This window comes from Strongylocentrotus purpuratus, unplaced genomic scaffold (assembly GCF_000002235.5).
Source record: "Strongylocentrotus purpuratus isolate Spur 01 unplaced genomic scaffold, Spur_5.0 spur5_scaffold_5, whole genome shotgun sequence".
NCBI lineage: Eukaryota > Metazoa > Echinodermata > Echinoidea > Camarodonta > Strongylocentrotidae > Strongylocentrotus > Strongylocentrotus purpuratus.
Window position 1 is genome coordinate 29,108,720 of NW_022145611.1, and position 21,739 is coordinate 29,130,458.

Below are 21,739 nucleotides of genomic sequence, written 5' to 3' on the forward strand. Positions count from 1 at the left end.
GAGATTAAAATGTAATACTTAAATATAAACATTTGTGCAATAAACTATATTTCTGTTTACAATCACATTTTTCATTGAATTTCATGATATTAATTGTACTTTATGAACATTGTTAATTGCAGGTTTGTGTGTTTAGATTTGTTTTGTACAGGATGCCAAAAAATTGATTATATGTATCACACATTACTATGTAAATTGTAAGATTTTGTACAAGTTTGTAAATAAAATCACTATTGTATTTGACAAAATACACAGAGATTGTGTTAATTCTTATAATTAATTTGCAATATTGTTTGAGATGTTGCGTTGTGAAACTGAAAATGTTGCTCCTAAATTCAATACATATATTGTTTTGCAAATGTTCTTAACAATATTAGTGATAATACTGTCATCTATTCATTCATGTGACGATGTATGAAGTTATGATTCTAAATCAGTAGCGCATCAAACCACTCCCTAAAAATTGACAAAGGACACAAAAGATTTTTATGAAACCATTTATTTCTGGTAAAAATGTTGGCACAAATAATGTTGGCAGCAGATAGTCTAACAATCATGATTAGTATTACCAGCACCAAAGAAAGAAGAAAATTAATGCCAATAAGTTGTTATTTTATTTACAAGGTATTCATAAGCAATACACATTATGACATAAAGGAATACTCAGTGAAGACAAATTTGTCTTTATTTACATAGCCACTACATACCAAATGATATCTATTCTCATCCAAATACAATTAATTTTGGAGTTCAATTGTATAATCAAATCATAGGACTCTTCTGGATTTCCTTTAAAAAAAAGAATGTTTGTTTAGACTGAAAGTTGATTTTACTTGGCTAGCTAGGTAATTCAGCTGACATAAACAATGAAATTTAATATTACTGCAATTCCCATTTATTTATGAAACACACAACATAATAACATTTCATAAAAAAAAACAAAGGAGTACCTTTGAAAGGGAATAAACCTGTTTTTTGTTCTTCTGCTGAACAAAACAAAGAAATTTAGCTGTATAGATCAAACAATAGAACATTCATGTGAAACAAATTGTCTCTGATTACCAACAATTGAGATATAATCCATCTGTGATCAGCTCCACCACATTTAAAGCGTTGCATACATTCATTAACAGCCAGTAAGTATTTTATGTTGAAGGATATCGTTCTGACTCTACAAACAAACTTTTTTCTTCACAATAGACACTGATGCTGATAAAACCTTTCCTTAAACAAACAAGCAGTATAAGTATCTAGGAAAGGCAGGACAGAACAGGATGATTATGTAATCAGATTATGTAATCATTTCAGAACACATAACGGCCCTACATAGTCAATTGAATACAGCGCTAATTTACTTCACTTGACTAGATGACTGAAAAATATTACTTATATCTAAACCTGTATATAAGAAATTCACTAATGCCTACACTGAAATTTCAAAAACACTGTATCCTGATCAAATGTTTTCAGAACCTGTTGTGACAATCTAAGGTGTATTTTCACAGACTGTGATTATTTTTACAAAGATAGCCTTTACAAAACCTTGGTAAGGTGACTAATATTGATTACATTAACAATGGAGTAATAATAGTTTGGGTAGGACTTTTGATTGTATTGGCACATGTTATGATAGATAATTGATTTACCTTGCTGAGATTACACAAAAAACCTTCACTACTCGGCATCTACAACTACAACCATGACATTAAAATTTAAAAATGTAAGATGTAAAAATAGTGATTTTAGCCTTAAACTTAAACAAGATTGCATTCCAAAGCAAGATATAGCCCAAACTAGACTGCAAGTTTACAGGGAAAGCTCCAGAAAAATCAGAAACCAGGCATGTGTAAAAAACGTAAATGAGTGGCCAAAATTTGTAAAAGTTTCAGGTCTTAAAGGACAGACGTTGGAATATTGAAGAGAATTTTCTCAATGAGGTGAATACTTCCAGTATAATATCACATTCATAGTTGAATGCATATTTCACAAATAACTTGTGATTTCTTAAAGGAAATATAAATAGTATACATGAAGATGTAATGGAAAATTACACTTTATTGAATACTAATGAATATAACCTTATGTAAAACAGGTAGCATTCAATGATATGACTTGGATTCTTCTCCACAATGAAAGAATACAAGGAGGAATCCTGATGTGACATTGTGACATTGCAGACTATTTGACTTTACATATTTGAAGTCTTCCCTCTGTGATATCAAATCAAAATCAAAAGGACAAAATAAATGTAAAGTGAGGTATAGACAAATCTATGAAAATATTACACCTGAAATTGTCACAATATGCTAGTCACAATTACGTGACAAGCTAAATTCATTGCAATCAGTCTATGTTTCACATACCGGTATTTGTGCGCCATAGAGGTGTTGGGGTCGAGTGGATACGTCACCCGACTGTCGATCACAAGGTCCGCGGTTCGAGTCCCGCCGCCACACTAATGTCCTTTGGCAAGACATTGATCTACATTTGCCACACTCCACCCAGGTGAAGTAAATGGGTACCTGGTAGGATTGTATTCCTTGAAACGCAGCGCGCGTAACAGCTGCACTGCTAAAGTCAGGGTAATTATGCTGCATTATTGTAGAGCGCTTAGAGACTTCTGATAAAGTAAGTGTTAGGCACTATATAAGCAAGGATAATTATTATTTACCTCAATGTCCATTGAAATCAAAGGGCTATTTTATACAGTAAAACAATGGCACGTTTGAATTTCAACAGGTTATATATGTATAATTTACACTGGAATGTGTCTTCTATCCATCTAGATATGTTGAATTTCCGGTAGCAATAGCACATTATTGAATCTAAAGTATAAATGATGATAAAAGCTTGCATAACAAATTTAAGGTTGGTAGAAGCTTTAAAAAAACACTACATGTTATAATGATTAATTTGGAGTACTGGACTTTAATAACAATACTAACTGAACAATAAGAGATGCAACAAGATCAATCATTTGCAGTGATGGAGGGCAGTATTTACTCAAATATATGCCTCTTGGTGGTGAATCCACGCCCCTGTCTGGAGAGTAGACTACCTTCTGTTTCTGGAGTGAGGTCTGTGCAAAGGTTGGCTCTGTTTGGTGAGAGTGGGGAAACCCCTTTCTGACTGATCAGTGGGTCCCTGAGGGTAATAAACAATGAGTAATGGTTATGTTACCACGGGCATTGGAAACATGATGCAAAGTATATCTTGGCGTGTCTTGTGAGGAAACGAGAAGATAGGGAGAAAGAGAAAGAAGGAACTTACCTTGACGATGAAAGGCAAAAGATGCAGAGACAGAGAGGAAGGGAATAAGAAAATGCCAAGTAAAAAAGAGAGAAAGAGAAATAGAAAATAATAGAGATGAAGGGAGAGAAAAGGGAAGTAAACGAAACAAAAAGACTGAACATTTTCATGCAGATTAAAATGACAAGAAAAAAACATACTTGTAAATAAAATGTAAACAGACACATTATAATACTTAATTTACATGAAATAAGTAAATAAATAATTTAATATAATGATATAATGTAATGCTTTAAATGACCAAAATAGAAAAAAAATAGTTTGGAGAAAATTAAGGCATGAATTGAAAGATATTGAGTTATAGAATTTTCCAAGTTTAAACTGTCAAGACAATAAGACAAATAGAAAGGAAAAAAAAAAGCCAAACAAAGCTCTGGCTTTCTTAATACTATGAAAAATCATTTTGATCTAAATTCTTGATGATAATCATTAACTATAAGACTAGAAAGTCTCTGATTCAATGGCAGTTTCTTACTTGGTCTTTGGTTTGGCCATGAAAGCAAGAAGAGAGGTTTGACCCTTGGGAGTAGCGTCTGGTTTGGCTTTACCACTGGAACGTCGCTTCTTGGACAGACCAGATGCTTTACACTGCCCAAGGAAGGCTGATTGTTCTGTGTAGCCACAAAGGATGAAAGGTATACAAATGATTTACAGTGAATGTAAAGGAAATATCACTTGTTGCTAACAGTCTTAATAAGATAAGAAATACAAATAAACTACATGAAATCCAGATTAAAACGTTATCAATCATTTAAAAGGGGAAAATACTATAAACACTGTGGAGGGTGCAATGCATATATTCAAAATAGCAAATGTGGTGAGCCTATCTTAAAGGAAGTCTCACAAACTATCTAAAAAATATGAGATGTATCAAATAAAATGAACTCAATTTTGTGTGACAATGGCTAGAAATCAGATATACATGTAACTACCATAGATCATACACCTAACAAAAATGATCGGGATGGCTAAGAAATGAGTCCTAGGTGTGCCATGTTGTACTATACTTTCATTTACGATGGATCTGCTATAATCAACAGGTATAATAATGACATAATTGATTGATAGCTACATTGGTTTTGCCAAATAAATGTCAGAATCCAATCCATTTGAAAGAATCTACAGATTGATCTAAATATAGCAATTCCTTTTCTAGCCTAGTGAGGAAATGTTGGAATGTTTTCAACTCATGAAAAGCTATTTCCTGAATAAATGCACATTAAAAGAAAATCCATTTCATCACTTGTCATTTCTTAGCGAGGACTTACTCTTTGGCTCAGAGTTGGAGGAGTTCTGTTGATTTTCATCATTCATGAAGGCAGCTTTGGGTCCCTGTGACAAACAATGACAACAACCAAATTATGGCATAAATTTGAGAGAGAGGGGTCTGTCTCATTATGGAAAAGTATAACATGAATGATTCGCTTCCAGTATCATAATTTTACTGTAAGATCCAATTTCCTGAATGATGATGAGAGAACTATATCAGCGCTGATTCACATATCACAAATTTCAATGTAGTTGTGACTCAATAACACATTGTATGTGACATAGTGCGAATACGAAACGTTAGCACAATCTGCTGTTCTTCTCATCTTACTGGTTTATATTGTCTGCTAATGAGAACCAGAAGGGCATTATCTTTATGCTAAGGTATATGAGAAAGCATTCTTCTGTAACATTCAGGTGGATGTACAGTAGTCATGTCTCAAATGGTATACATCGTTTGGTGAGAGTTTGATGGGCATTGCCTCTGTCATAAAGTATATCATCTGCTGAGAGCCAGAAGGTGCTAACTCAGTGCAAGTTTGGGATCTAAAAGCCTTCTGCCTCTCAATGGAGGATGTATCATTCATTTTTATGAAGTCATGATTCATGGCTATACATTGCGTGTCATATGATGTACATACAGAAAACATGCTGCTCCGCCAGTCATCTACTTGTGACTCATTAGCATACTGTGTGTGACATGGTGTTAATAAAGACAATAGCCACCTTTATATAGGGGACATGCACAAAGGCACAAAGAGAACATAATGGTGCAGTGCATGCATGACTTCATACCTGATTGTGTCTTTTGCCAGACAGATTTCTATTCCTGCGTCCCTTGTAGGGGGAAACCCCTCCTCTGCCCGGTGGGGTGTTCTCCCACTCCTCTTCTTCTTGCATCATCCCCTTCTTCCTGACCACGCCCTGTGACATCTCCCTCTCTCCTCCACCAAAGTAGCAAGATGTAGCTCCTCTGCCTCCTACCCGAAGACTGTCTGCATCCTTGTTGGATTGTGATGCAGTTGCCATGCCAAAATGTTTGGTGGTTTGCAACGATGAAGAAGATAAAGCTGGTGCAGGGGATGGTGATGATGCGGTGGAACTGTTGAGGGATACATCATCCGTGTCAGGGCTGGAAACATCACTTGGGATTTTACCTGGAGATTGCTCCTCAGAGGAGAATGTCTTCTGTAAATTAATGACAAAGCAAAAGAAAAGACTTCATTAAATCATGCAAAAATGCAGCTACACACAAAGAAAATAAAAGTCATCAAGAGACAAACTTATATATGTTCTTCAGTTAATCGTCCAACCCCAATGTTCACATATAACATTCACTATCACCAACATGAAAATATGACACATCAAACAACAGACTACATGGATGCCTAAATTTCATCTACAATACTTCAAACATATATGAATACTGTTTTGTTGCTCATGTTTTAAAACTAATGAGCTCTTAGTCCCCTTAAAAATCATGTGATACTTCTTTTATCTGGCGATGCTGATATTGAGCAGAGTTCAACAACATGAGGTGAAGACAGGATATTGTAACCATAAAAATAAATTAATGATCCGATACTCTGAGTACAAAAAAGCTATTCTCTTGAGTTCAAATTGAGTTTATTAACCCAAATAACTAACGTTTCATGTCCTAAGCCCACCCTGCTGCCAACAATATAAGAGAGTCAATATTGTAATGTTTCATGTTGCTGTATTCCAATCATGAATACCACATGACCACATGTAAAATGGAGGTGACCACATCCTTAAAGGAAAATGAAATTTTTCCAATTGAGAAAGAAATCCATCTTCCATTGTGTATCTGTCATGTTCCTTTCATTTCCTTTCAATTAAGGGCATTTCTCACGACAGGACATTGCTCATGAATTATCATGAGAGTTGTGATGCCAGCACGATATGTAAAGCGGAAGAGAATCGATAGCGATTTGCAGAGGAGACCACAAAGAGAAACAACATACTGGATGTGACGTCCTCCGGGAACCATTTTGCTCAGAAACTAGGTCAATTGTGTATTTACTTATTCATCAACATTATTTCTCGGTCATGGCAGACTTGGGATGTTAAGAAGTCAAAATGTATGTCATCATGTCCACCTTTGAGGGGAAAAAAAAAAATATATAAATAAATAAAATAAGAGGTTCTTTATAATCTCTTCCACAAGTACGTCTTTTTCAAGATATTCTTACTAAGAGTCTTAAAGTTTTGCAGGATATGATAACAGATCGACTCAATATTCGGGTTCGGGGGGGGGGGGGGAACGGGGTGACGATCTAGGGATAGAAAGGGTAACGTATCAAGCAACTTGTTAGATCTTACCTTTCTCTTCCTAGACAACCCAGTTCTTCTAATTCCTTCCATCATCTCTCCCTTCTCCTCCTCCTCCTCCTCACCATTGGATAGGTGTATCTGGAGTGGTAGCTGTGGTAGTGGTGGTATTGGTGGTGATACATCTTCTAAGTCTGTGTTGTCTATGAGCTGAGAGGTTTGATCTGAGGTGAGGGTGATGGAGCTGGTATTCTGGCTCTCGGTTAAGTTGCTGCTCTGTGAATCCTGTAAGATAGATAGAAAGATAGGAATAGAACATGAATGACTATTCTACCTCTTTAGTGCTCGGGAAAGCAATTAGATAAAAGAGAATGAATGCCTCATTAGGTTACCCCATTTCCAAGGTCTATCGATCTTAAAAAGGAAGCACCAGAATACATCTGTGGCAAGTGATGAATTGCACAATAAGTATCTTCCCACTAAAGATCATCAAGAGCAACATCACAACAAACACAAACAATAAACAAAATCAACAACAGCATCATCAGATCTTGAGGATGGTCAGTATCATTTGTGTTCTGTATTAGAATTAGAATTGCTTGATGGAGAAACCTGCAAGCTATTTTTAACATCATTTGAACAAGTCTGGGACTATAAATCTTCCTGTCATTACAGGAACAATACAACATCAATTTCACGAGTTCCATTGTTGAAATCATGCACAGCTTCGAAGTAGATGCAGATGAAATGCTGGGAACATTGGAAATATCAGTCATTCCTAACAGATGTAGCTCAAATCTGGGTTACATTTCCAAATGATTCAGTTTGAAAAGTCAAGCCAGTACAATGACACATTTCTCTAAATTTCTAAGCATTATCTTGTCTGTAAATTATTTTAATTTCTAAAAGAAGCCAATGACCCATAGGTATCATGATTGTAAAAGAAAATGTAATCATAGAGAAGCTCCATGATCCACATTCATCTGTAATATACATCTAGAGGTCAATATCCTAGAATTACTTCTATCGTCTTGAAACTGTGTCTGTGCTGTACACATGAAGTTGAGAACATCAACCCAACAGTAGATGGCAGTCTTGTTACTTGCTGTATGGTTCAGTTTTGATTTCTACATCTTTTCCCTTTGCTGATGTACTTGAATAACAGAGACACCAACATTTAAAGTGCATCTCGACTATCTCTTCTCATACATTTACCAGCACGTACTGAAAATGTAAAAAGGATGTAGCTTATGTGCTTTTGGCATTATCATTTGAGCATTTAAAAATGCAGTAAAGATTACAAGAATATCAATGTTGCAGGATTGTGAGCCAAGCGATCAATAGCTTTTGAAAAGTAATTATACTTTTACTTGAAATCACAAACAATGTGCAAATCTTGATCATTACTTGCATGTATATTTTGAACATGTGGTTACATAAAGAAATTTGCAATGATAAACAAAAATACGACTTGATCATTCACATGTCCTCTCTTTCGGGACAACTAGAGCGTTAACGCCCTTCTGGCTCCGGGCAGAGCTGAGGATTGAAATGGGTGATACAAATGTTGCAAAATTGTTTTTGAGTTTCTGATTTTGCAACTCTATTATTAAATAAACATTTACTTTACTTCTACATGTATTAAAGAGAACTGTTGCTGAGCTAGTGCCATAAGCGTCCTTTGACGGTGTAAGCACTCTATAAGTTTACACTATTATTATTATTATTATTATTATATCATACTTACCATGAACGTGACATCTTCACCCAGTCTTAGCATGTCCATGCTGCCTGGAATGGACGAGGTCAGAGACAACCTCAAGAGCTGCGATGAGGAATTCTGTGATACAGGAGAACATGGCATCTCATATGAATCTCTCCTGCTCAGACTGTTGCCCTGTAAACTGCCATCTTGGACACCTACTGCAGTCTGCCTCGGCATAGGTTTACTCTGATGTGTGGGTTTGAATACAAAGCCACTGAGGGTTCCCTGTGTGGGCTGTTTGCTGTCCTTGTCCTTGCCTTGTAGCTCTTTCTTTCGGCTCCAAGAGAAGGCACTGCGAGGACGGGGTGTACCTTGTCTCTGGCTTGAGGACAGTGACGATGACTGACTGCAGGTATCAACACTCCTGGTTGAGCATACAGAATCCTGAGACGATTCAATCTCTATCACACTCTTCTGTGAGTCAGGAATGTCTTCTGACTGATGAGTTGATGACAAGGCTGTTCTAGGTTTGACAGAGTTGGAGAGTGAGCTAGATGAAAGATTCCTTTCAGTTTTCACAAGCACAGAGGCAGAGGATGACCTCTGAAACCTTTGTAATGCGTCTATACTCTTTGTGACATGTGTCTGCCGGGACTGACTACCACTAACAGTTTCCTTCAACTTTATCTCAATCACATCCTCTATATCATCATCATCATCCTCCATTTTGAATTGTTTCTCTTGTTCCATCTCTATGTCTACAATTCCTTCTAGGAGTCCTGAAGTGTTCATACTGACTCTTTGGTTTTCTTTCTCCTCTATCTTGAGCTTTTTATCGTTGGGTATCTGCTGCTGCTTCTCTGATGAGACGTCCAGCTTCTTGGGCTGGAAAAACCTGGTAGAAGATCATAGAAATTTCAGTTTTAAAATCTGATACATGATATAAAGCTAAGGAAAGGAAGAAATAAGATCTTTGATTAGAATTCACTCAGATGCTTAATTAAATTCAAAATAAAATATGAATAGATGCATAGATATAATATAAAACTACTTGACAGGAAAATGTACTTGCTTGCATCAGTAAGAAAATATTTGGTTATATTGCACATTTTTTCATAAAACAGGAGTCCAGTTAAGGGAATGCTTAATCTGTTGCACAATTTCAAATTATTTCACAAACACATATCATCAAATCTCTTGATTGTAATATCCAAACTATTGTCTTTCCTGAAAGGAACATCAAACTACATAAATCAAGGGCCACTTAAAAATGGGGGGGGGGGGGGGGGAGTGAGGCTTAGGGATCTAGTTAGGAATATTTTTAGACCATGTGACTGACCTGCTTGTAACCACCTCTCCACTATTGACTATATTAGCTCTGTTCCTGGACGTGAGCTTGGTAGCAAAGCGATTCCTCTTGGACGGTTTCATCTCCTCCTCTACCACATCTTTGTCTGGAGTCTCAGGGATGACCCTTTGTGATTCCATCCATTGGTTCCCATCAAGTTGTCCCTTGGTGGTGGTATACATGGAGGAGAGCTGGACATCTGATGGAGCTCCTACCTCCTCTTCTTCTACATAAAACATTCATAGAACGGTACATAAGATACATTAACACATACATTAACAATCACCAACTGCAAACAATTCATCATACTTTGAATGCCCTGATTATCTATGCTCTATGTTGTAACACAAACTCTGATATCATTATCCACTAATGTTTTGTAATCAAAGACTGGCAATAAAACTACTGTTAGCATTGGCTGTCACTTAATAAAAACTATTGTCCAATTTTACCCAATTAAAATACAACCAATCTGCTTGTTGGGTCTTCTTAAAACTCATCAGAACAAATTTTCAATAACGCAATCAAAGGAATTTTCCTTGATCGCTTTTGAAAATACTTTGGCTACATACTTCATCCTTACCTCAATAATATTGATATTCTTGGTTTCACTTACCATCTCTCTGTCTCTTTTTCTGGATCAATCTCTGCTTCACTTCAACAGTTATTTCTTTTCCCTTCGTCACTTCTCGTTCTATATGGTCCTGGTTCAAGCATCCTAGTCCAGGACCTGGTTGGAAGTCCTTATGCCAGATACTCAATAAGTGCCTTGGTGTCTTCTTGTCATAGGGCTGAAAGAGAAGATCAGTACGACATGTTTCCCAATTATTCATCACTAACATCAACATCTTTAATTTCCATTGCTCTGGCTCATGCCTACAAAATAGCCATTATTATTCTCCTACTACTTACATGTATGGTGTCTAAGATTTCTACAAAGCTGCAAACGATAAAACAAATGATTAATTGTTTATTTTCTTTATTATTTAGGACAGGTATCCTAAAAAATGTAAATATGCAGTTCACACAACACATACACTGTACCAAAATCTTGGTTTGATGTTGTTTGTTTCAAACAATTTGGGGGATGCACTGGACTATGCATCTATTTCAGTAATGATAAAGACACAATATGTTTCAGGCCTCCACCAAAAGCATCTCTTATGATTTCATCACTGTCTCCCTACCTTGTTAACCATGGGATTAAAGTCTGCTATCCTTTCCATGGTGTCAAAGTTGATGTTACCCAATGCCATTTGGTAGGCCTTTACCTCATCAACATATCTGCAAAGAGAAAATATTTTCACAATGTTAGAATGAATTATAGATTCATCACTACAACCACTTCCAAAATCACAATGCCATTTGCTTTATAAAAAAGCCACTGATTTTTTGGAGTCTTCTCACTTTTCTCTTTCCTTATTTTCCCTATGTTTACGTTGTTATTACTGAGTTTTGCCTATAAAGCCATGCACTGGATGCTGACAGAGGAACAGCTAGAATAATGAATATGAACGGTATGGCTACTTGGTATTAAAGGTATTCTTCTGTTATTGTGCAGGTTGTTTTTACAGACACAAGTTTCTTATTTATCTCTAACAATTAATACTTCAGATCTAGATTCTAATTAAAACAAACTGTGATAGTGTAAACAGAAATAACAAATAATGCAATTCTGGGAGAAAAAAAAAGGAAGTTTTGATTAGCAGTATCAGATGCTGTCAACTAAAATACATGTACTTTACATCTAATGGTAACAGACCCTTACAGGAACTTGTTACTCACTTTCCAGCATAGGTCAGTGTTGCTGGTGTGACCTCAGGGGAATATGGGGTCAAAGGTTGAAGCTTCTTCTTCTGGGGGTCAAAAGCTAGCTGATAGAGGAATGTGTTGTTAGCCTGCACGAATCCCTCCTGGTATTCAGGGGTCACTGTTGTTGATTTCATCTTCAGGGTTGTTGCCATTCTCTTGATCACCTACATTTAATAACATTTCAGAGAGAGGCACTGAATTAGTTTAGTTTAGTTATGTGATGTCAACATTGAACATCCAGTTGTTATATATCATATTTTCATTCAAGAATTCTATGTAATTGTGGTGCTTATAAATAAAACAGAGATTTTCCATAGTAGTACAAATCGATGGCAATTTATTGCTGTTCTTTGTACAGGCAATAATATAATGGATACAAATCATTCCTCCATTAAATACATTTATTTGAATATAGAGTGAGCTTGCTAAAAAGAAAAAAAAATCAAACCTGCCTTACTGAGACTGTATAGAGAGATGATTTGTTCATAAAGTTAATTTAGTATTTCTTGTTTGTGGTTTTGTACATACAAGCTTGAATACATTTTTTTTTTAAGGTGACCAAATTTCCATTGTCATGGTGTCGAGGTATATTCTTCACCTGGGTGATATCAGGGTTGGCTGTGAGTTGAAAGAGTTTCCGAGCCTTGCCGATACCAATCCCTGGTAGCGATGCCAGGTAGTCACAGCCGGCAACAATGCACATGTAGCGGAACTTCTCTGGTGTGAACTTCTCCCCAATCTTCATGGCTACGTTGAGGCGTGAGGAGTCCACATCCATGCAGTTACCAGCCAAGTCTAGTTTGACTATCACCTGAGGATTTAGGGATGGAATTTGATATGGTGATTTTTACAAGAAAACAAGAGAAGAAAATAGAGTTAAACCTGCTTTAGTATCAATGTTTATAGAAAACCACCCGTCTATTTCCACCTAAACAACATTTCTTATTGAAATGATCATTGCATTAACCTACCACTAAAGACCACTTTTCTTGTCTTCCTTTAGCAGTCCTTAAATATACAGGTTTTTACTATAAATTACATGCCTACACTGGTTTTGTAAGGATTTTAAAATTTATTGTATAAAGTACATTTCTCAAGCTACAACTAAACTAGATGGAATTCGACTGCGCGCAGTCGAAAATGATGCCTCCGTCATAGAGCAATTTTACAAACCGAAACGGAAGAAATTTGTCAAATTCAAGTTCAATTGTAATCCATTAACATGTTCTCAGAATATCGTGATTACAAGCAATTTCTCATATACATATATGACCCTTTGATCTTTGACCTCATGACCCTAAAATCTACTCAGTTCATTGGCTCTGCAAGATTTCCTGAGTTAAATAGTAATCCATCTGTCAGTTCTAATGAGAATGCGTCCACAAGCTATTTTTGCATACATAATGAGCCCATGACCTTTGATCTTATGAACCATTCATTGGCTCTGCAAGATACATAAATGATCTAAGTTTGGCAGGAATCCATCAATCTGTTCTAATGATAATACGATCACAAGCTATTTTTGCATACATAATGAGCCGCATGACCTTGACCTTTACCTCATGACCCCAAAATCTAATCAGTTCATCAGCTCTGCAAGTAACATACATGACCTAAGTTTGGCAGGAATCTATCAATCGGTTCTTGAGATAAGGCGATCACGAGCTGTTTTTGCATACACAATGTGCGCTGTGACCTTTGACCTTGTGACCCCAAAATCTAATCAGTTCATTGGCTTTGCAAGATACATACATGACCAAAGTTTGGCAGGAATCCATCAATCGGTTCTTCAGATAACGCGATCACAAGCTGTTTTTGCATACATAATGAGCCCTGTGACCTTTGACCTTTGACCTCGTGACCCCAAAATCTAATCAGTTCATCAGCTCTGCAAGATACTTACATGACCAAAGTTTGGCAGGAATCCATCAATCGGTTGTTCAGATAACGCGATCACAAGCTGTTTTTGCATACATAATGAGCCCTGTGACCTTTGACCTTTGACCTCGTGACCCAAAATGTAATCAGATTGTTTTCCTATAGTGATACACACTATCACTAAGTTTGAAGTTTAAATCTCCAGTGGTTCTTGAGATATCATGATAACAATCTCAATGTATGGAATTTCATAAGTTGACCTCTGTGACCCTTGACCTTTGACATACGTGCTCCAAAATCTAATCAGATCGTCTTCCTATGGTGATACATACTATCCTTAAGTTTGAAGTTTAAATCTCAAATGGTTCTTGAGATATCGCGCTAACAAACTCAATACAAGGAATTTCATAAGTTGACCTCTGTGACCTGTGACCTTTGACCTACGTACTCCAAAATCTAATCAGATCGTCTTCCTATGGTGATAAATACTATTCCCGAGTCTTAAGTTTAAATCTTAAATGGTTCTTGAGATATTGTGATAACGGTCAAACGGGACGGACGGACGGACGTACGGACGGACGTACGGACGGACGGACAACCCGAAAACATGATGCCTCCGGCACCACCTTCGGTGGCGGAGGCATAAAAATAAAGAAAAGGTGATGATCTCCTCACTGAGGTATAAAAAAATCCTGTCAAGCACAGGACTAAAATTAACGATGCTTAAACACTTATTTACTGGAAGTTTATAAGGTCGCACAATGTATAGCAGGTCTCAATCCCTAGTTTAAATCACATGGCTCTGTAAGTAGGCAGTTTTCCTGTTTATGAACAGAACTCCCTTACCTTCTTGCAGCCAAATGCAATGAGATCGGAGTCTTCTGTGATGACAGCCTGGACGAAGCCATTTTTCTCTAGATAGGCCAGCTGTGCATCAGCTTCATAGGGTGCTACAATGCAGTCTACACCAAGACTCCTCACAGCCTGTTTCATGTGAACAAATTACAACAGTTGACATGTATATTAAAAGCAAAACAGTCAGTTAAATTCTAGGAGCCGTATTGAATACTGAAATATCTAATAAAATCAGTCTGAAATACGTTTATCAATGTATTTCTTCAAAATATTTTGATGACTCCAAATCCAGAGAAAAAATAAAAGCTTTATTTCCACCCCCCCCCCCTTCCAATTTGAAAACCTTTTGCCACACTGCAATCCATCTTGGCAACAACTTCAATTGTTTTCTTTTCAAGTCTTTCTAGGTCCATTTGCAAATGTGTGGTATCATTGCATATAATTATAAAGAAACATTACATGTATATAGTGAATCTATGGTCCATCAGGATAAACAAATTGGGCGAGGACCATGAATGAAACTATTACGAACAACAAAAGTCCAGAAAAAGGGTAGGTTTTTTCAAAACAGGCATCATAAAACATATATGGGGATACCACTATAGTATGATAAATGAAGGCAAAGGTAAGTGTGATATACCTTCATGACATTCAAGGCCATCTCTGGTGTGACATTGATGCATTTGACAAAACAATCCCTGGCTTCACTAGCCTTGCCCTCTCTCAGGAACTGACGTCCCTTTTTACTATAGGTCTCCCGCCGTCTGTGGGAAGAAAGATATTATGTTGTCATTTCAAAACCAATGAAGTGGACTTTGTTCTCATCTTCCTGAAATTGTGAAATATATGCATGGTGCTAGCTTTGACTTAAGTGGAATACCAATGACAAATATATCAGTTACGTCCAAAACATCATTAGCTTGTTATATTTATTGGTACTCACGTAAACCTATTGCAAAAGCTGAATGACATATAAATTGTAATGGTAAATAACAGTAAAAATATAAGTACAACAAAACACTTGTTGGCATCCTAGAGAGAGGTGAAGGATTGAATATTGTCTTTCATTGAGTAATATGTCTTTTCTGTGAAGACATGTCCTGAGTATTAAAAAAAAAAAATGGAAAAAAAAATGTCAGTACCATACATAAAATCATACATGAAATGGCTAACATATACCAAGAATGTGACTCTATGATATTGACTTACTCTCTCCTGCTGTCCTCTACTCCAGCTTTAGCCGGTAGATTCCTTCCGTCAAACACCATGACTGGCTTGATGTCTAACGCCCTCAACATGTTCACATACTTCAAGCAGTATCTCACATAACTACAAAGTAGGAAAAAAAAAGCACAATTAAAAGCTTGAAAGATGTATACTCCTGAAATATTAGAATTGTATGTAAATAAGCTGTTTAAATTTTAAAATACATTAATAATAATAATAAAAACGGTGCTTATAGAGCCCTTTCCACTGAAGTCTCCAAGTGCTATATACAATGACAAACAATTACATATAAAAAAATCAAAAAAAGAATATACATCAATGTGAACATAGTAAGTTAATCATCAAAAGCAATTATGAATAAATGTGTCATAAGACAAGTTTTGAATCATTTGAAAGTCTGACAGTTTTTGACATGTAAAAGTAGTTTGTCCCAATTAAAGTTCAGCAGAAGCTGAAGCTGTATTCTGTTTGACATTTACCTTTTTTAACATGCATCTCATAATCTACTACGGTATTCAATTTTCATGTACACATCATTGTTCAAAGCTGTTCAGCTGGCTCAAACGAGGAAATAATTACCAAAGCAAACTTATATTGTATCACAGAAATTTCAGGCAATAACTCTTGCAACAACAAAACAAGAAAAAAACATTGAATCTTCATCTTATGGGACTCATCGTCATTCCATAACTTTAAAGAATAAAATACTACTTACTGATCAGCTGGTTCTCCTTTTGCCAACTGAGTGGCACAAGCAACCGCTCCTCGATGTATCCAGCAGTAGCTATCTATGCCCACGGTATAGCCTTTGTACTTCCTGATGTGAATGGGCTCAGATGCTTCCTTTAGGAAGGGGAGAAGTCCCTGAATTCCCATCCTTAATTTCTTGTAAGCAAGATAGAGAGCTGTGGGCAAAATAAAAGATAGATTAGGATTAGATGTTCAAGTACAGTGTGTATATTATCACTTTGTAAATTTTGTATTTCATTTATGATCAATGTATGCAGATCTAAATATAATGTTGTATAGATCTAGGGTCTATTTATTAAATGCTTTGATGAGTGTGGGACAAGGACTTACACTTTTTACAGTAATCATGCAGCACTGGCACACATGCTCACAGCACCGCACACTTGACTCTATGCAGATGCTTTGAAGAAGATCTGTGGAATTAGGGATCATTTATGATTTACTGATTTAGGTTAAATTAGGACATTTGCTAACTGAGTAACTCCAAACTACCGGTATAGTAGCATATACACATCACCTATGCAGTATGCTTCAGCTAGCGAATCTGGCCAGGCCAGGCCAGGTTTACTTCCATTCCCGGTCTCAGTCTTAATAAAATGATTATGAATATGATTTAGGCCTAGATCTATACAATATTATTATTAGCAAGTTAGAGATCTACAACATTGTGGACAAAAACAAATATTTGTAATTGTAGACCTATCTTCATAATATCATCAACATCATTCTTGATTTTGCAAGCCATGAAGCCAAGGCTGCATTCACTCACTCACCTGAAAACTAACGTTAGGCCCTATCTTGAATTCTGAATCATTCGTCTGTTCGTTCTCGTAATTCGTATGATGGGTAGAGTCTAGAACTTGAGTCCAACTCCTAGACAGTAGATCTAGATCTACTGCACACTTTTCTCCCAACTAGATCGGCACATGTCATACAGGACACAACTGCTGATCTCCAAAAAGAGCGGAGAAAGAAGATACAGAATAGAACTGCCAGGCGCTCTCAGCTCAGCAACTTCGAAAAGTTCGAACTGCGAGTGACTAGTGATAGCTAGCTAGCTAGGCGCCACGTCTGCCCCGGTGGATGGCGGTGCTATCGGCCATGCAGGATCACGAGCTTGACGTAGACGGATAGCATACGAAGAGCGGCACTAGAGGTCGGGGGCGTGGCCGAGTCAAAGGATACGTCGATCACACTTCATGCATATTCATTATACAGCGCGCGCGTAATACAAACGCGACATAATGCTAGTCATAATGCCAACAGTGCGGCATGCATATGTACTGTACTATACTACGCGTGCTTCCCAAATCCTCATTCGACCAAATACAATGCAACCGATTACCGGTGCTCACAAATTTAGTCATATTTTGTCGTTCATTCATTCATTCATTCATTTCGGTTTATTGTGTCAAAATTCAATGTTAAAACAGTCGGGAGACTGATACAAACAAAGATTACAAAGTTCAAAGAAATAAAGAGAAATTACAAATAGTCATGTAGACTAGACCTACATCAATATGGAAACGATCACATATTAGTTTAAGGAATAAATTAACAATGATGATAATGGTAACTTCAATATATTGCAAAGATTACAAAGTTCAAATGGAGAAATTACAAATACATGTACATTAATATGGAAACGATCACATATTAGTTAAAGGAATAAATTAACAACAATGATATAATGGAAACTTCAATATATTGTACATCATACATTAAAAAAAAATCGAACTTATACATGGATGAGTGGGTAAAAAGAAGATAAAAAAGAGAGAATGGACAAAGCATTTCATTTCCTTTTCTCGTAACATTTAGATTTTGAGCCTTTACATTTTTTTTTTATACAAAATTAACATAAATTGATAGGTAAAAATGTGATGGTGATATTATAATAGCCTATCGGATTTACATGTTTTAAAAATAAACAACTCTACTAGCAAATATGAAAAAAGTTGGAAATTAAGAAAAGGGCACCTGCAGAAGATCTAAAGAAACGCCTTTGGTTTCGCTCCTTTATTAATGTGTTATTTATATCACAATCGGACCTGACCGTTAGTGCCGCTCATACGACCTCTAGTTCTGCTCCTTTATTAATGTGTTCTTTATATCACACTGACCCGACGGCTAGTGTCGCTCATACGACCTCTAGTTCTGCTCCTTTATTAATGTGTTCTTTATATCACAGACCCGACCACCAGTGCCTCTCATACGACCACTAGTTCTGCTCCTTTATTAATGTGTTCTTTATATCACAGACCCGACCTCTCATTCCGCTCATACGACCTCTAGTTCTGCTCCTTTATTAATGTGTTCTTTATATCACAGACCCGACCGCTAGTGTCGCTCATACGACCTCTAGTTCTGCTCCTTTATTAATGTGTTCTTTATATCACAGACCCGACCGCTAGTGCCGCTCATACGACCTCTAGTTCTGCTCCTTTTTATTAATGTGTTCTTTATATCACAGACCCGACCGCTAGTGCCGCTCATACGACCTCTAGTTCTGCTCCTTTATTAATGTACGTGTTCTTTATATCACAGACCCGACCACCAGTGCCTCTCATACGACCACTAGTTCTGCTCTTTTATTAATGCGTTCTTTATATCACAGACCCGACCGCTAGTGCCGCTCATACGACCTCTAGTTCTGCTCCTTTATTAATGTGTTCTTTATATCACAGACCCGACCGCTAGTGCCGCTCATACGGCCTCTAGTTCTGCTCGCTCCTTTATTAATGTGTTCTTTATATCACAGACCCGACCGCTAGTGCTAGTGCCGCTCATACGGCCTCTAGTTCTGCTCGCTCCTTTATTAATGTGTTCTTTATATCACAGACCCGACCGCTAGTACCGCTCATACGACCTCTAGTTCTGCTCCCTTATTAATGTGTACTTTATATCACAGACCCGACCGCTAGTGCCGCTCATACGACCTCTAGTGCTGCTCCTTTATTAATGTGTTCTTTATATCACAGACCCGACCGCTAGTGCCGCTCATACGACCTCTAGTTCTGCTCCTTTAATAATGTGTTCTTTATATCACAGACCCGACCGCTAGTGCCGCTCATACGGCCTCTAGTTCTGCTCGCTCCTTTATTAATGTGTTCTTTATATCACAGACCCGACCGCTAGTGCCGCTCATACGACCTCTAGTTCTGCTCCTTTATTAATGTGTTCTTTATATCACAGACCCGACCGCTAGTGCCGCTCATACGGCCTCTAGTTCTGCTCGCTCCTTTATTAATGTGTTCTTTATATCACAGACCCGACCGCTAGTGCCGCTCATACGGCCTCTAGTTCTGCTCGCTCCTTTATTAATGTGTTCTTTATATCACAGACCCGACCGCTAGTACCGCTCATACGACCTCTAGTTCTGCTCCCTTATTAATGTGTACTTTATATCACAGACCCGACCGCTAGTGCCGCTCATACGACCTCTAGTGCTGCTCCTTTATTAATGTGTTCTTTATATCACAGACCCGACCGCTAGTGCCGCTCATACGACCTCTAGTTCTGCTCCTTTAATAATGTGTTCTTTATATCACAGACCCGACCGCTAGTGCCGCTCATACGACCTCTAGTTCTGCTCCTTTAATAATGTGTTCTTTATATCACAGACCCGACCGCTAGTGCCGCTCATACGACCTCTAGTTCTGCTCCTTTATTAATGTGTTCTTTATATCACAGACCCGACCGCTAGTGCCGCTCATACGACCTCTAGTTCTGCTCGCTCCTTTATTAATGTGTTCTTTATATCACAGACCCGACCTCTCATTCCGCTCATACGACCTCTAGTTCTGCTCCTTTATTGATGTGTTTTTTATATCACAGACCCGACCACTAGTCCCGCTCATACGACCTCTAGTTCTGCTCCTTTATTAATGTGTTCTTTATATCACAGACCCGACCTCTCATTCCGCTCATACGACCTCTAGTTTTGCTCCTTTATTGATGTGTTTTTTATATCACAGACCCGACCACTAGTCCCGCTCATACGACCTCTAGTTCTGCTCCTTTATTAATGTGTTCTTTATATCACAGACCCGACCGCTAGTGCCGCTCATACGACCTCTAGTTCTGCTCCTTTATTGATGTGTTCTTTATATCACAGACCCGACCATTAGTCCCGCTCACACGACCTGTTGTGTATGGTCATAATTTACCGTAGTATCTTCTAAAAAAACTGCGTTCTAACCATTCATTCCATAAAACTTGATAAGATCATGTTTTAAAGTTTTGTTCCCACTTAATTTTTGCTCATTTTAAACATTCAACTACATAAATATTGAAATGTAAATCAATTTCAACAACCTAAAAAATAAAGATCACAAACAAATATTCTGCTTGGTTGAGTAATATTATATTGCCATTAAGTTACACATTATAAAATGGTAATGTATCAGAAAGATTGTGTGTGGATTTTCTAGACTGAACCGATGAACGTTATTTTTATGTACTTAACAAAGATTATGTTAACAAACTTCTCCATCAACTCAAATTTACACTGGAAGAAAAAAATCGTGACGCATGTGACCTGATAAAAAGTAGAATGTGCTTTACCACAGAACTAGTTTCGAATCAAAAATCAATTTAGAAAATAAAAAAAAAATCATATTTATTTGCTCTTACATATTTCCCTTTGCTTTTTCACAACTTCATAGTCAGGCCCTAGTAACTGATTATTTTCACTATGACATGAATTGTTGAAATGAACAGATAACCAATACTATAACTTGTTCATGGATTTGAATATTATATGTTATTCGATGGAAACTTGAATTCATACAAACTCATTTTTTTGTTTTGGCTGTGGTTGACTATGCCTTCCAAGTGCTACAGCATCAAAAGGAATTCAGGTCGCTGAAGCTCATAGATTTATATCCTGAACATGTCAAATGTACCACTTAAACATATTTTCATAGATGTTATAAAAATGTCCCCACATCACTTAATCACATAATACTGCATGGACACTACTAGTTGCAGGACATATTTGTGTCCAGCTATTGTTATGCATGCTGAGTAATAAAGGAGCAAACGTAAATATACTGGACCTCAGTAGGGACATCAAAGGCTACATCACCATCTGTTTTATTAAAATTTGTATTTTTTCTTTAATTCTAAAAAGAAAAGAAGAAAAAATGATTCTTGTTGTTGTTAAAACCTGCATTGTAAGTAATGGTCACTGAACCGATTGATCAATGGCTGCACTAAAATTCATATTAATATTTCTCTTTTATGATTAAACAAAGTATTTTGGACATCTATCCTCAACATCAAGCTAGGGA

General features: G+C 37.0%; 1 protein-coding gene across 3 annotated transcripts; it reads right to left on the bottom strand.

Moving 5' to 3' along the window:
* Positions 1 to 1,530: 1,530 nt before the first annotated feature.
* Positions 1,531 to 17,296, bottom strand: LOC762697 (exonuclease 1). Of its 3 annotated transcripts, none has more exons than XM_030998825.1 (16): positions 17,219 to 17,296; positions 16,411 to 16,600; positions 15,678 to 15,797; positions 15,109 to 15,232; positions 14,460 to 14,597; positions 12,334 to 12,546; positions 11,709 to 11,899; positions 11,111 to 11,207; positions 10,540 to 10,714; positions 9,915 to 10,146; positions 8,618 to 9,470; positions 6,922 to 7,155; positions 5,374 to 5,766; positions 4,578 to 4,641; positions 3,785 to 3,920; positions 1,531 to 3,144 (listed from the first exon to the last, which is right to left on the bottom strand). In XM_030998825.1, exons 2-16 carry the CDS (start codon positions 16,569 to 16,571, stop codon positions 3,000 to 3,002), a joined length of 3,276 nt encoding a protein of 1,091 aa, XP_030854685.1. In that variant the 5' UTR covers positions 16,572 to 16,600; positions 17,219 to 17,296; the 3' UTR covers positions 1,531 to 2,999. The 3 variants fall into 3 exon arrangements, with proteins under 3 accessions (XP_030854685.1, XP_030854683.1, XP_030854684.1); XM_030998823.1 differs by having other exon boundaries at positions 9,915 to 10,149; XM_030998824.1 differs by lacking the exon at positions 17,219 to 17,296 and adding an exon at positions 16,776 to 16,839 and having other exon boundaries at positions 9,915 to 10,149.
* Between the last annotated feature and the right edge of the window lie 4,443 nt (positions 17,297 to 21,739).